The sequence below is a fragment of the Lissotriton helveticus genome, chromosome 5_1, assembly GCF_964261635.1.
Source record: "Lissotriton helveticus chromosome 5_1, aLisHel1.1, whole genome shotgun sequence".
Taxonomy (NCBI): domain Eukaryota; kingdom Metazoa; phylum Chordata; class Amphibia; order Caudata; family Salamandridae; genus Lissotriton; species Lissotriton helveticus.
In genome coordinates, this window is record NC_136065.1 from 2,056,530,879 (window position 1) to 2,056,544,679 (window position 13,801).

Consider the following 13,801-nt stretch of genomic DNA (forward strand, 5'->3'; position numbering starts at 1 on the left):
AATGTAGTGCACTTGTAATTTTAGCCTAAGTCGAAGGCCTGAAGCCGCAGCACATTCAGATGTTCTAATTTCTGAAACTAATTCTTTGATTCTCATGTGAATTGTAGGATGCTGGTTCTTTCTCATGTTTTTCATTGCAGGCGGACAAGTGTTTGTTAGCAAAGAGAAGGGCCTTTTCTTTTCTTTAGCAAGCCGTGGAACGAAGAAAGTTGCAGTTAGCATAGCCTGGAGTCAATAAGGTGGACAGAGGTGCTTTCACAGGGGAACAGTAGAAGGAACCAAGGACGAATTGTTGCAAGGAAAGTAGAAATTTGCCTAGCCTACGAGAAGGTAAGTTTCATTTCTATTAAGGACGCGGAGGTGAGGATTATGCTCATTCTTTCTTCACTTTATTAATACATTTCAAACAGCAGATTTATCACAACCATGTATAACAACTACATTTCCCAGAAGACTAGGGAAAGAAAAACAGTCTATAGGCAGTCCTTTCACAGTGTTTATGGCCCTTATCCAATACATCTTCGAGTCACTTCCTGCACTTCCTCTTTCTTCGCTGGAGGAACTCTCCCCTGCTCACGCATCCTGTTTTGAACCATCGTTCCCTGAAAGAAACAACACCGATCAATCACGGAACTATCACCGTACAAAAGCATATTCAAGCAACACTGCAGCCTGAAATAGGCATGGAAAACATCAGTACGGCAAACCACAAGGCAACAATTATTCCATCATAAAAGACCATCTAGTCTCATCACATGACCCCTCATACCAGGTAAAAAGGAATAATTACATCCATACGAGGCTGGACTGCAACCAATGAGCTTGCAGGGAGGGATAATCCTCGCCTCCGCGTCCTTAATAAAATTGAAACTTACCTTCTCGTAGGCTAGGCCAATTTCTATTCTTTGTCAGGACCGGAGGCGAGGATTATGCTCCTTTAAAGCTAGTCTATGACCATCTGAGCCACATTCAGCAGCGGCTTAAAATAAAACCTTTTAAAGGTAGAATCCGACGACCAATCCGCTGCTCTCATCAGGTCCTCTAAACGAACGCGAAAGCTGAATGCTTTCGAAGCCATTGCCTCTCGTGCTGAATGCGCACCAAAAACTCTTGTATTAATGCCCGCCTCTTGCATGATCCACCACACCCAGTGGGCTATAGTGGGAGATGAAACCGCCTTAAACGTCTTTTTAAGGGCTATCAGGTGTTGTCGTTCGCCCGGAGGTCGGACTTCCTCCGTAGCCTCCTCGTAGAATTTACGGCATTGAACCACACAGAGTTTTGGTGACTCCTCAAAACAGGATAAGAGATCGTACGGGTGTTGGACTTAGTACGCCTACTCACCGTAAAGTTAATCCCATCAGGGGAGAAAACTCTTGCTGTAATATCCAGAGCTTTGACATCCGAAACCCTTCTGCACGACACCAGGCATAGCAACATTGCTAATTTAGCCGACAATTCCTTCCTTGAGAGGAAACGGTTCAGCTGCCAAGACAACAACACATTCAATACCTGGTTAACATCCCAAAGGACTGAATAGGAGGCAACGATAGCCTGAGGCCACCCTCTTCAACATCTACATGAAACCTCTCGCAGCCATCGCACGCCAGCACAACCTCAACATCATCTCTTACGCCGACGACACCCAGCTGATCCTCTCCCTCACCAGAGACCCCGACACCGCCAGAACCTGCCTACACGAAGGGATGAAAGACGTCGCCGAGTGGATGAAGGACAGCCGCCTGAAGCTGAACTCGGACAAGACGGAAGTCCTCATCCTGGGATCTTCGCCCTCCGCCTGGGACGACTCCTGGTGGCCCCCAGCCCTGGGCACTGCACCCAAGCCAACCGACCACGCACGCAACCTGGGCTTCATCCTGGACCCCTCCCTCTCGATGACCAGACAAGTCAACGCCGTCTCCTCATCGTGCTTCAACACCCTGCGTATGCTTCGCAAGATCTACCGCTGGATCCCGACCGAGACCAGGAAGACTGTCACCCAGGCACTCGTCACCAGCCGACTGGACTACGGAAACGCCCTCTACGCCGGAACCACAGCCAAGCTACAGAAAAGACTCCAGCGCATCCAGAACGCCTCCGCCCGACTCATCCTGGATGTGCCCCGACGCAGCCACATCTCCAGCCACCTGAGGAACCTGCACTGGCTCCCCGTCGACAAGAGGATCACGTTCCGGCTCCTCACCCACGCACACAAGTCTCTCCACGACCTGGGCCCCAAGTACCTCAACGACCGCCTGACCTTCTACACGCCCACCCGCCAGCTACGGTCCACCAGCCTCGCCCTCGCAGCCGTACCACGCATCCGAAGAGCCACCGCCGGAGGAAGATCCTTCTCTTACCTGGCTGCCAAGACTTGGAACTCCCTCCCCATCCACCTTCGGCTGACCCAGGACCATGTCGCCTTCAGGAAACAACTCAAGACCTGGCTGTTCGAGCAGTACCATACCCCTCCCCCCAAGCGCCTTGAGACCCTCCCGGGTGAGTAGTGCGCTATACAAATGGCATGATTGATTGATTGATTGATTGATTGAGGCCTCTGAGAAGTTTACGAACAAACGGATGTTCCCCCAATGGGGCTCCATCCACCGGCGCATGACCTGCTAAAATTGCAGAGCGGACTGTGTTCACCGATCTATACGCCAAGCCTTCCTTTGTCAAATACTCCAGATAATTAAGAACATGCGTAAAATCTGCGACCACGGGATACACTTCCTGTTGCATACACCAACATACCCATTGCGTCCGAGCCTATTTGTATTTTTTGGACGTGCTGTCTGCCCAAGCTCTGGAGAGTAGGAGCTCAGCGTGCTCCGAAAGGCCCAGCAGTCTCCAGCGTTGCATGTAATCCGTCAGGCCATGAGCTGAAGTGAACCGTCTTCCACCAACCGGTGAGCCACTACCTCCGAACTCGACAGTAGGAGGGTAGTTTGGTGGAGTCGGATTGGAGAATCCCAAGAAAGTTCCAGTAGAACTGGAAACCAAACTTGCGACATCCAGAACGGCATCACCAGAACCACGTAGGCTCCTTGTCTATGAACCTGGGCCACCGCCCGAGTGATCATAGAGAATGGGGGAAACGCATACCCGCTCTCCTGACTCCAATCCGGAGTGAACGCATCGGTCGCCACCGCCAGCGGATCCGGCCTCCAACTGAAGAACCGGGGAAGCTGCCGGTCGAGATGACAAGCAAAGCGGTCGATGGAAAAAGGCCCCCAGCGTTCTGCAGGTAGAGAAAAATCTCCGGGTTCAGCTTCCATACACTGGCGTCCCGGAGGTAACGGGAGTGCCAATCCGCCACTAAATTGTCCTGACCTGGAAGATACTCCGCCGTGACCTGGATCTGATTGGAGGGGCAAAACTCCCAGAACTGTTTCGCCATATTTGCCAAGGCTTTGGATCAGGTGCTGCCCAGATGATTGATATACCTGACCGCCGACACATTGTCCATTTTTAGGAGTACTGAAGCCTGGACAAGGTCCTAGGTCCAGCAACGGACCACAAAGGAACCCACCAGAAGCTCCAACAATTGATATGAAGCTGTTGTTCTTGAGGAGACCAAGTTTTGCCGATGGAGAGCTCCCCACACCGCGCTCCCCAGCCTGCCCGACTGGCGTCCGACTCTATCACCAAGTCGGGGGCGGAACCGAAGATAGCTCTTCTGTTCCAGGCCTCCATGTGTGTTAGCCACCACTCCAACTCCTCACGTACCTCGTCCGTCAGAGGGACCACCTGAGAATACGTCAGGCCTTTCCGCAGATGGTGCGCCTTCAATCGCTGAAGAACCCGGTAGGCCAAAAAGAGACCCACCAGACGAGCAATCTGGCGCAGAGAAGTCCCTCGCTTGGCTAGGGTTTGACAGATCTCGTGACGAATCTTCGCCACCTTCCTGGAGGGCAGACTTAGCGATGCCGAGGTGGAGTCTATCATGAATCCCAGAAAAAACGCCTTCTGAGTTGGGAATAGGAGGGATTTCTGTTCATTGATCACAAACCCGAAATCCTGAAGCAAAGACACTGCCATCTGTAATTGACTCCGCTGCTCTAAGGGGCATTGGGCTAAGATAAGAATATCGTCCAAGTAGATGATCAAGCGGATCCCGTGTGCCCTCTCATACTCCACCACCGGCTTCAGACCCTTGGTGAAGCCCCACAGGGACGAGGAAAGCCAGAACTGAAGACACCGGAACTCGTAAGCCTGTCCCCGCCAAAGGAATTGAAGGAACCGTCTGTGTGGTGGAAAAATCAGGACCACTAGGTACGCAACTTTTAGATCCAGGCGCACCATCCAATCGAGTGGCAGGAGGACGTCCCTGAGCAGATGAATGCCCTCCATTTTGAAATGTCGGTACACCAGCCACTCATTGAATTCCCGAAGGTTGATGACCAGCCTCTGTCGGCCTTGTCCACCAAAAAGATGTTGCTGAGAAAACCCCCGGATGAACCTCTGTAAGGCACACCGCTCCCTTGTGGAGCAGGTCGGCTACCTACATGTGTACCATAGCTGCGTCTGCTGCATAGAAACCTATTGGACGTGGATGGACGTCCTGGCGGGGGGACCCGTAAAACTCTATTTGGAACCCCATCACCATCTGAAGCACTCAAGCGTTCCCAGTAAGAGCTTCCCAAGCGGGGAAAATCTGCTCCAGCCTGCCCCCAACTCGCACCTGCGCAGCGGACAAACTCACTGTTGGCGTTTCTGTTGTTGCCCTTGTAACCTCCGCGGCCTTGGAAGCGTTGCGTTGCCCTCTAGTCGGGTAGAAGTTGTTAAAAAGTTGATCCATTTGGTACTGTCCACGTCTGGAGCCTTACCCCCTGCCCTGGGGGTTTTGGTTTCGAGAACGGCTGGGCGGGCGGCTCCTGCCCCGACCGGCCCCGCGGGAAACCTGAGGGTGAAAAACTCTTTTAATGTCCGCCTGGGCCTTGTCTAAGGAAGTAAACGTGGTAACAAACTTGCCTAATTTTTTAACGAAGGGCTCACTGAATAAACCCCCTTGTGCCGTTGCCCCTGCCTCAGAACAGGCCAGGTCACCAAGTTTGGGGTCGACTTTTATTAAAAGGGGGAAGGCTGTCCTACTTTTGCGCACAACTGTTCTATTTTATCGGCCAACCGCTGCTCCATCGGGGTCATCAGCTCAGTGACCGCTCTATAAATGGAGTTATCCACCTTCTCGTAAAAATCATCATCCCACTGCAAATTTGAGAGGGAGTCTTCCTCTTTATAGTACTCTTGCTCCATGCTAATGAATTGATTGATAAACACTGGGCCAATACCAGGGAGCACACCCACGCAGAGCGTGAGAAATTGGAAGCTGAGGGTCTCTCAGGAAATTGATAGGCCAAAGGCACAGATTTCAGGGGCCAGTCAACCCCAGGACACCACAACACCCACCGGGTACATGGGGATCTAGCTGCATGTAACGGGTGTCTGGAATAAAGACCCGAGGCCCAACACACCTCTACCTACCCAGCAATCACAGGGCGTGAGGAGTAAACATTCCCGATGTACCGCACCACTACCGACTCGCAAAAACTGGCGTATAAGAAAATGGGGCAAGGATACTGACCCAGCCGCGCTGGGTGATTCAGGCAGCACACGGGGCGCGGACAGTAATAGCCGAATTGAGCGCGATTCAACTTGCCTGACTGAAACGCGCACCGTTGCCAACATGTCGTGGCGCCCCCCACAGCGCCCTCTAGCGGGGGGCGGACCGCACTGCGATCCTCACTGAATGGGGATCAAGCCGCGTAAGGAGCACCAAGATTTCCCGCGGCGATAAGGGAATCTGTGGAAAAAGAAATTGCAACAGATACCCTAGAAAACAAAAACAACCGCCCAACAGAGTGAGGAATGTAGAAAACCACTTAACTCTAGCTGCTGAGCAGCGAAGAAAGAGGAAGTGCAGGAAGTGACAAGAAGATTTATTGCATAAGGTCCATAAACACTGTGAAAGGACTGCCTAGAGACTGTTTTTCTTTCCCTAGTCTTGTGGGAAATGTAGTTGTTATACATGGTTGTGATAAAGTTGCTGTTTGAAATTTGTTATTAAAGCAAAGAAAGAATGAGCATAACCCTTGCCTCCGGTCCTGACATAGAATACATGGAGAAACGTTTCGGCGTCATGGAAATTTTGTGGCTGTACCCATCCTGGAGCATGTGCAGTAAAGGCATTATAGGGACCTTTGCCGAATATGATTTTGAGAATATGATGCATTCTGACAGGAACAGTGCCCACCTCTCCACTTTGCCTCTGGAACGGAGAACACCTGAGCAGTAGTGTCCTCTTTCCTTCAGATTGGCTTTATGCTGCTTGAGCTATCACTTGATGGAGAGACTTCTTAGGAAGGCTCCATCACTGACACTTTTTCTCTTTCAACTTATTGTGCAAAGATAAACTAAAGATGTCACTTATAGTGTTAGAGAATAACAAATGCTTTTCTCTTATGAAGCTTCAATGCAGGAAAACTTGGATTGCTGCTTTTTGATTACTTGCATATTGATCATGGAACTTATTGTTCTTTTCCTGCCGCATCAGGAAAACTTGTTCAGATGTTTTGGCTGTCTGTTATTGCCGCTGTGCTTTTATAGCCTCATGCTGAAATGCGTATATGTCCAACTATTGTTTAAATTGTAATACACTTGACTAACCTTCTCCTAGTTGTGGCTCTGAGTTATTGTGTGGCTACAAAGAGTTACACTGTATACTGAATTGCTTACCCCACAGTTGTTCTCCCCTTTACACTTTCTTGCTGCTTAAAAGAACCGTCGGAGAATTGACATTGAAGGATTTCAGAATAAACGCGTCCAGGCCCTTTCGGAGGCATGGCTGCTTCACTAGCAGTGTCTTGGTTTTCGACAATGGCTTTAGAGAAGCACATAACTGAAAAACATTCTGAATCACAAGGGAAAGAATCCGCCTCAAAGCGCTGCTGGACAGAAGGAATGAGCAATCAACAGAAGTCGAATAAAAAAAGAGTTTTAAATCAATATAATATGCCTCTCAAGCATTATTCTACATTGTCTGGTGGAGGAGCTGTGCATTCTGGGTAGGCAAGCTTAGGCAGGACAGGAATAAGGGAGCAGAGAAGGCGAGGCAGAGGCAGGAAAGGCTTTGAGATAGAGATGGAGAATACAGGAAGTGCTTGTAAAAGGGAGCCTGGATAGAGATAGGCAGAGAGTGGAGAGAGAGATAGAGAATGTGTGTGTACACCTGCGCGTGAGCCCACGCGCACAACAGCAGGCATCTGTCCATGCCTTCCTGCCAGCGGCGGCCAGCCCGGATTGGAGATTGGGGGGTCGGAGAGGGGAGGACGCGGGGTAAGCGGGTATTAATAAACTTAAAATAAAGAACTGACCTTCTCGTTGCTTCCTTGCCTCTCATCCTTTGTCCTCCCTCGCTGGCCTGGACTTGAAGCACACCTAGACTCCCAGTCAGCCAATCACAACGCTGCCTTATCAGTGTAGTTATTGGTCTGAGAGCCGTGTATCGGCGCTCAGACACTGACTGGGAGCCTGGAGATGTTCTACACGCAGACTGTAATGCAGCCTGCATGGAGAGCATGCAAAGTGTGCAAGACTGTTTGGCCGGCCCAATAGGGTTGGCCAAGCAGTCATAGCACACTTAGGACGGTGCTACCACTCTTCCACTGCCCCCACCCCTCATGCAAAGCTGTCAGAAGTAGGACGAAATAAAATCATAATAACGTGAGTTAATATTTTATTATCCTTTTATTTCACTGCTAAAAAGCAGTGGGCAGACGCTCCTCCGCCTTAGCAGAGTAGCTGCCACTACATCCTGCCTTTCTGTCTGTGGGTTCAGAAATACGTCAGCATTAGGAGGTTTTTTTTACCTTCAGAAATCTATAAGATTAGGACTACAGAGGGGCATGGCAGACTGTAGGAGAACCAGGAGCCTCAAATTAAAGTCAAACTAACCCACTGTGCCATAATAACCTTTTTTCAAACGTGGCTCTTCTGATTTTCCTTCGCATTCGTTCTGCTTTGTCAGATTTCATCTTGGGCAGTAAGTCATGTAATAGGAAATCTGCAATGCTTTTTACGTATTAAAATTTGGAATAGTCCTAATATCGTCCAATTTCTCTTGCATTTAATCTACTGCGTTCATAAATTCATGCTGCCGTAGCCTGATCTATTAAAAAGCTTTGCAATGGATGAAAGATAAAAGTATACCTTTCATTGTAACATAGCCATCCTTCTCCGAAAAAGTTACGTTTAAGTTCATAATAATCGGATGTCTTCCTTGCCTGAAAGAAAAAGAAGATCAGTGAATTACAAATCATGTTCATTTTCACCTTTCTAATTATCTCTTCGAAATGTAGCGAGGTGGGGGGAGGAAGAAACATATGGGCCTATTTACAAGATGTGTTGTGTCAATCTTCCATCACGCTGAGTGGTGCACGATCGACGCTAAACATGAGTGCGATTTATGAAACCACGCAAGGCCACTTTGCGTGGCGCTGAGTGGCTCCATAAATCTGGAGCAAAGCAACGCAGCGCAAATTACTGTGTTGCCTTACTCAGCGCAACGAAGGCATTGTTTTTTAACGCAAATCTAGATTTACCAGAACTGGTAAACCTGGGACTGTGCCAAAAAGATACACTTCCCCTGGAGAGGCGTATCGAGGAGAAATATCTTTATTTCTCCTTGTTACTTCCTCTTTCAATGCTTGCTGCATTGTGCAGCACACATAGAAAGAGAAAAATGCCTTTCAGGATTATTTTTGTGCAGGAAGGTGCTCCTTCCTGCATACACCTTCCTGCATAAAGCAATCCTGCATGCAACACAGGCACCATTGCACCATAGGTGCAAGGGTGCCTTCGTTGGCGCTAGGTGGTCCTTGTGCACTAGTGCTGGGAAAAGGACAGGAAAGTGCCATTTTGCAATAAATACAGTGCATTCCTGCCCTTTCCATTGAATGCCCCGCAGCATAGCAAGGGAAATCCTGTGCTGCATTCTATTTCTATCTCATAAAAAGGCCTCTTAGTGTTCATATCATTCATACATCTGCCTTCAGTGTGAAAAGAAAAATCAAATGAAGTGTACATATTTGAACACACCAAACAACTGCATCCCTGTCTGTGATCACAAAGTTGTTTCTGACAATAGTGGGCATCCTTCCAAGGCATCATCACTTTCTTCTCTTTGAAATAAATTAATCTGTGTAACCCACAAAGCCTATCATATTCTCTGTGAATGTTTTTTCGGCCCGTTTGCGAATGGAAAAAGGCCTTTTCTAATGCATGGACCCATTTCCATTTGCAATGTAGGTAATCACAATTATTAGTGATTACATAAATTGCAAATGCATTTAGGGAATCACAGGTGATTCCTCAAGCCTTTCTTAAATGCAAACTCTGCATTTAGGAAACGCTAATTACCATCAACTACAAGTTGATGGTAATTTGCTTATTCTTGAAAAATGCACAAAAGTGCTTTTTTCAATGTGGCGTGCAGCGCACACATGCCCTTAGGGCATGTGTGTGCTGCACATGTGCACACTTACCTTATTGGGGGGTGCACCAGGGGGACCTTAGGCCCCCGGGCACCCTTGGAATTGCATTCACAATTTGCGAATACCAATTTGGTAATCGCAATTTGCGAATGCATTGTCATTCATTCCTATGGGCCTATAGGCCCATAGGAATGAATTGAGTAACATTACCTAATAGCACAGCTGCAATTTGTGAATCGTTAATAGGTAATGTTAAGGAATTGCAATTTATTTTGCGATTCCTACATGCATAAGGATTTGCGATTCACAAATAGCAATTCCTTCAAATTCGCTATTTAGGAATCGTGAATCCAAATGTTGATGCATGTGGCAGCTAGTTTTTTTGATTATATAAATTCATTCCAAAACAAATTAACTTGAATCATGATCTCCTGGCTATCAGATTTGTTTATGAAAATTGATTAATTTAGAAAGTATTTACCTATTTTACTATTTGTCCATTGTTCTTCCCTCTTCTATCTGTACCCTATGTGGTTGTTGTTAGCAGTATTATCTGGAAAACGCACAACTGCCTTATGGTTGCATCTGTTATAAAGAAATACTGAAAGTAAAAAACGAAATTAAAAAAACAGTTTCCTAAGCCCCAGTCTCTTCTTATCTGTTGATAAGGAGCTGAGGGCCCCATGCATCAAACTGTGCATTTGCAATTCCTAAATTGCGATTTTTAAGAAATCACAATTTAGGAATCGCAAATGCTTATGCATGTAGGAATCGCAAAAAAATGTGCGATTCCTACACATTCCTTATTTGCGACTCACAAATAAGGAATTGCTTCCCATTCATAGGCCCATAGGAATCAATGCGAATCTTACCACAATTGCACCTTTTCTTCACTGTGGAAATACGTCAGTTTGTACATTTCACCAACCCAAAGTGGTTGAACCCTACATTGGCAATTTCCTTTGTAAAAAAATCTTCCCTGCTCAATATATTCCTAATAGCCAGCTTAGCATTTGTTGCATTTCTATTCCATTACCCGTATGACATTATCTTGTATACATAGTTTAAAGAGAGTCTTAATAAACTTAAATAGGTCTCATCTAAATTCCAAGCTTTTTGAAAGCATTTTCTTCACAGGACGGTTCTATAGTTTTCACTTTTAATGTACTACCTGTCCACCTCTTATGTCACTTCCTATTGCATAAAGTAATCGTAGCTTAAATATGGGGGACAGCATATGTAAGTAGAACAAATGTTTAATAATTTTGAGCTAAACAATTGGCTTTTGGGCCTGTCTTACTGAAGCTTTGATTCTTTTTTTTTTTAAATGCACGAATGTATTCATATAGACTTAACCATATTATTGGAGTAATTTTAAGATCTTTTGGTATTCAGTAAATGTTATGAGTTCTCCTGGGATGATGTGGCCATTGTAGACTACCAAGAGTAGATCTGGAATTCTGCTGATACTGACAGTCATTCATCAGTGTAGCAGCTGTATATTTTGACACGTGTAAATAAAAGTGCCTATTTTCTCCACTGGGACAATTCCAGTTCCTATGGACCAATCAATGTCTTGCCCTAAATCTCTACCTCTTAGAGGGTGTTCAATCCCTGTTTCCTCTCTGGATTCAGAGTTATGCTTGCTCTTCCCCGGAGTAAATATCTGACTGCATTCTAAGTAGGAATATGCCCTGCAAAGTATTTTCAGTATGCACAAAGTTGTACGGTTTTGGGTAGGTATTCCTGTCCTGGAAATCCTGCAACCCGTCCCTTATAGCTGATTTGCTAACACGCATTATTACTCACATCCCAATCACGTGTTTCATGTTTGTCACGCCATCGACTGTGGCTATCTCTATCCAGCCAAACGTTGCTTGCTTGTCCTCCTTCAGGTGATGCTCTTTCTGATAAGCACTTGAGATCTGGTGCCATGTTCCTTGGAACTGGAAAACAGATTTGAAACATAATGGAGTCAACAGATCAATGAAAGCCCCTGTGATTATGTACCAGAGTGAGAAACCCTTTACTCAGTTTGAAGATTATTGTGGTAGAAGCATATGACAAGCAAGGGATAAGATCATCTTTGAAACTTTCATGTCGGAACCACTGTCAGAATTATTAACTGCTCCACCTACTTGTAGTCTCAAACAGCTGTTAATCAGACATATCCACTGTTGTAGTGCCAATATAAAGGAATATGTAGGTGGAATGGTTAAAGATGGAGCCAACAGATGGTGGGAGGGTTCTTCAGGTGAGGGTATGTGTGTGTGTGTGGTGTTATTCTCTATTGCAATGGCAAGTAGTGAAGATTCAACATGCAGCAAAACATCGCAGCAGGCAGATAGTGAATTCAATACCTGTTAGCACACAGACCCACAGGGACATTTTGTACATTAGATGTTCCTGAGAAGAGAGTGCCTACACGTTGTATTGAGGTGAGAGGAGGGCTACTGTTTTTACCTGTGAATGGCTACTGAAGGACATTGCAAAGTGAGCAATTAACTTGCCATCAATGCAAGGCCCAGAAAAGTTCAGACTGGCAACTTGTTGTATCTGTCAGCTGAGTACTGTCCAAGATCTGAGTACATGATGCGTGGAGCACTTTATCACTAGAGGGGGGCAAAATCATTTTGTAAATTATGAAATAAGAAAAAACTATAAAAAATTAAAATTTGCCAGAGAAGTCAAATTTGGCCTCACAAAAGAACCAGGCAAGCACTCCACTTCACTCTGCAGGAAAACCTGAAAAGTAGGCAGATGTACGGTGTTTTATGTGGTTCTTACAGTTTTTGGTTTTTTTTCTGGCAGAACGAGGTCCAAAGAGAATCACAAGATCCACCCAACTCTGCGTAAGAACCATACTATTTAGAAGTTTATTTGGCTGCCCCAGGACCTCATTTTATCAGAGAGAATCCATGAAGTGGCCAGTTTGCATGTGGTTAATTGAGTGATAACCAGCTACTGTTCATCTCCTTTTTCTTTCAGGGCAGGCGACATCAATTTGTCAAAAATGTGTTGACTTGCATTGCAAATATGTTTCTGGATCCCACTGAATGAAACAAAGTCCAAGCCTAGGAGTGAGTAGACCCACCCTTGCTGCAGTACAACAGGCATGGAGTTCACATGTCTCTCTTCCCCGTTTTCTTTTTTATCCTGCTTGTGCAAGCCAGTAGAAGGTATGGTGTGCAAGGTTGTCCACAAGGACAGAGGAGCTTTGAACCAGGCAGTAGGGCAGCGGGCAATAATTTTAGCTGCTTGGAAGAGCAAATCGCATTTTAACAAACGTTACTGTTTTTGCAATCTCCACCCATTGTGACTGTATGTTTTTATCTATCATGATTTCTATCTGGAATTTTACATTCTAGTGTTTGAGATGTATCAGTAATTTTCTATCTGTGATTTTAATATCACTGTTTTAGAATGTATCTATTCATGTACTTTTATGATTTGCATTGATCAAATCTAATAAAGAAATACTTGACATAAATCACCTACCTGAGAGGGAACAATAGTGGTTACCCTAGTTATTTTAGTTTCTTTTATGGTATTCATTAAGTGATGGGGACTGCATTTACTATTTTGGTTAATTGTTTTATTCAGTGCTGTTTCTACTTGCTTGGTTGAAGCCTTGTTGGAGAACATTCCTGCTACTTCTCTTCCAGGGGATCCTCATCAATAGTCATACGCACTGAATATTCCCGCCCATGTGCGGGACCCTGGAAACAATATAAATATATATGTAAAAAACACATATATCTCGCTCCACATATATGTATGTACATATATCATTTTTCTCACACCAAAGGAGCTCCACAACTGAGGCTAAAACAATGTAAACACATATACATGCACTGCAATTATTAAGGAAAGAAAAAACACATTAGGTCAAATAACCCTTGATCTTTGTGTTTTAATGAGTAAAACCACTCATAAATCCTGAAAATTGCTCATAAATAGACATTGTTAGCCCTCAGGCTGCATTGCAAAACAATAGCATAGAAAATGAAACCATTTTCAACAAAAAACTGGCACCGTGCCATTAAGGCAGCCATGACCCCAGGCTTCCCATCATGCCTCAGGGGTGACAGTTAGGTCAGTTGTTCTTTCCGGCTCCTTCAGTCAGGACCCTGGTGAAACAGCTCCCTTTCTTTTTGGCTTTCTGTCAAAAAGTAATTTTGTCAATCTACAATTTTTTACTTTCACTCGACGTCTTTTAGACCTAGGGTTGCTACTACTACCTTTTTTAGGCTTAAAAAAGGTGTTTTTTCTGTCAAAATGCCTTCCCTTTTTGACAAATGCCCTTCATG

The 13,801-nt window shown here is 45.7% G+C and overlaps 1 protein-coding gene and 1 long non-coding RNA gene across 4 annotated transcripts in view; one reads left to right on the plus strand and one right to left on the minus strand.

The window, feature by feature from the left end:
* LOC144756284 (uncharacterized) overlaps window positions 1-13,801 on the plus strand; it is a 540,171-nt gene that overhangs the window by 333,217 nt on the left and 193,153 nt on the right. The window lies entirely within an intron of this gene.
* Window positions 1-13,801, minus strand: part of LOC144756283 (uncharacterized) — a 362,112-nt gene that overhangs the window by 301,684 nt on the left and 46,627 nt on the right. The window contains exons 2-3 of the mRNA XM_078645944.1: window positions 11,301-11,437; window positions 8,209-8,282 (exon numbers count right to left, since the gene is read on the minus strand). Of these exons, the coding sequence (XP_078502070.1) occupies window positions 8,209-8,282; window positions 11,301-11,437 (211 nt within the window). The remainder of the gene's footprint in view (window positions 1-8,208; window positions 8,283-11,300; window positions 11,438-13,801) is intronic.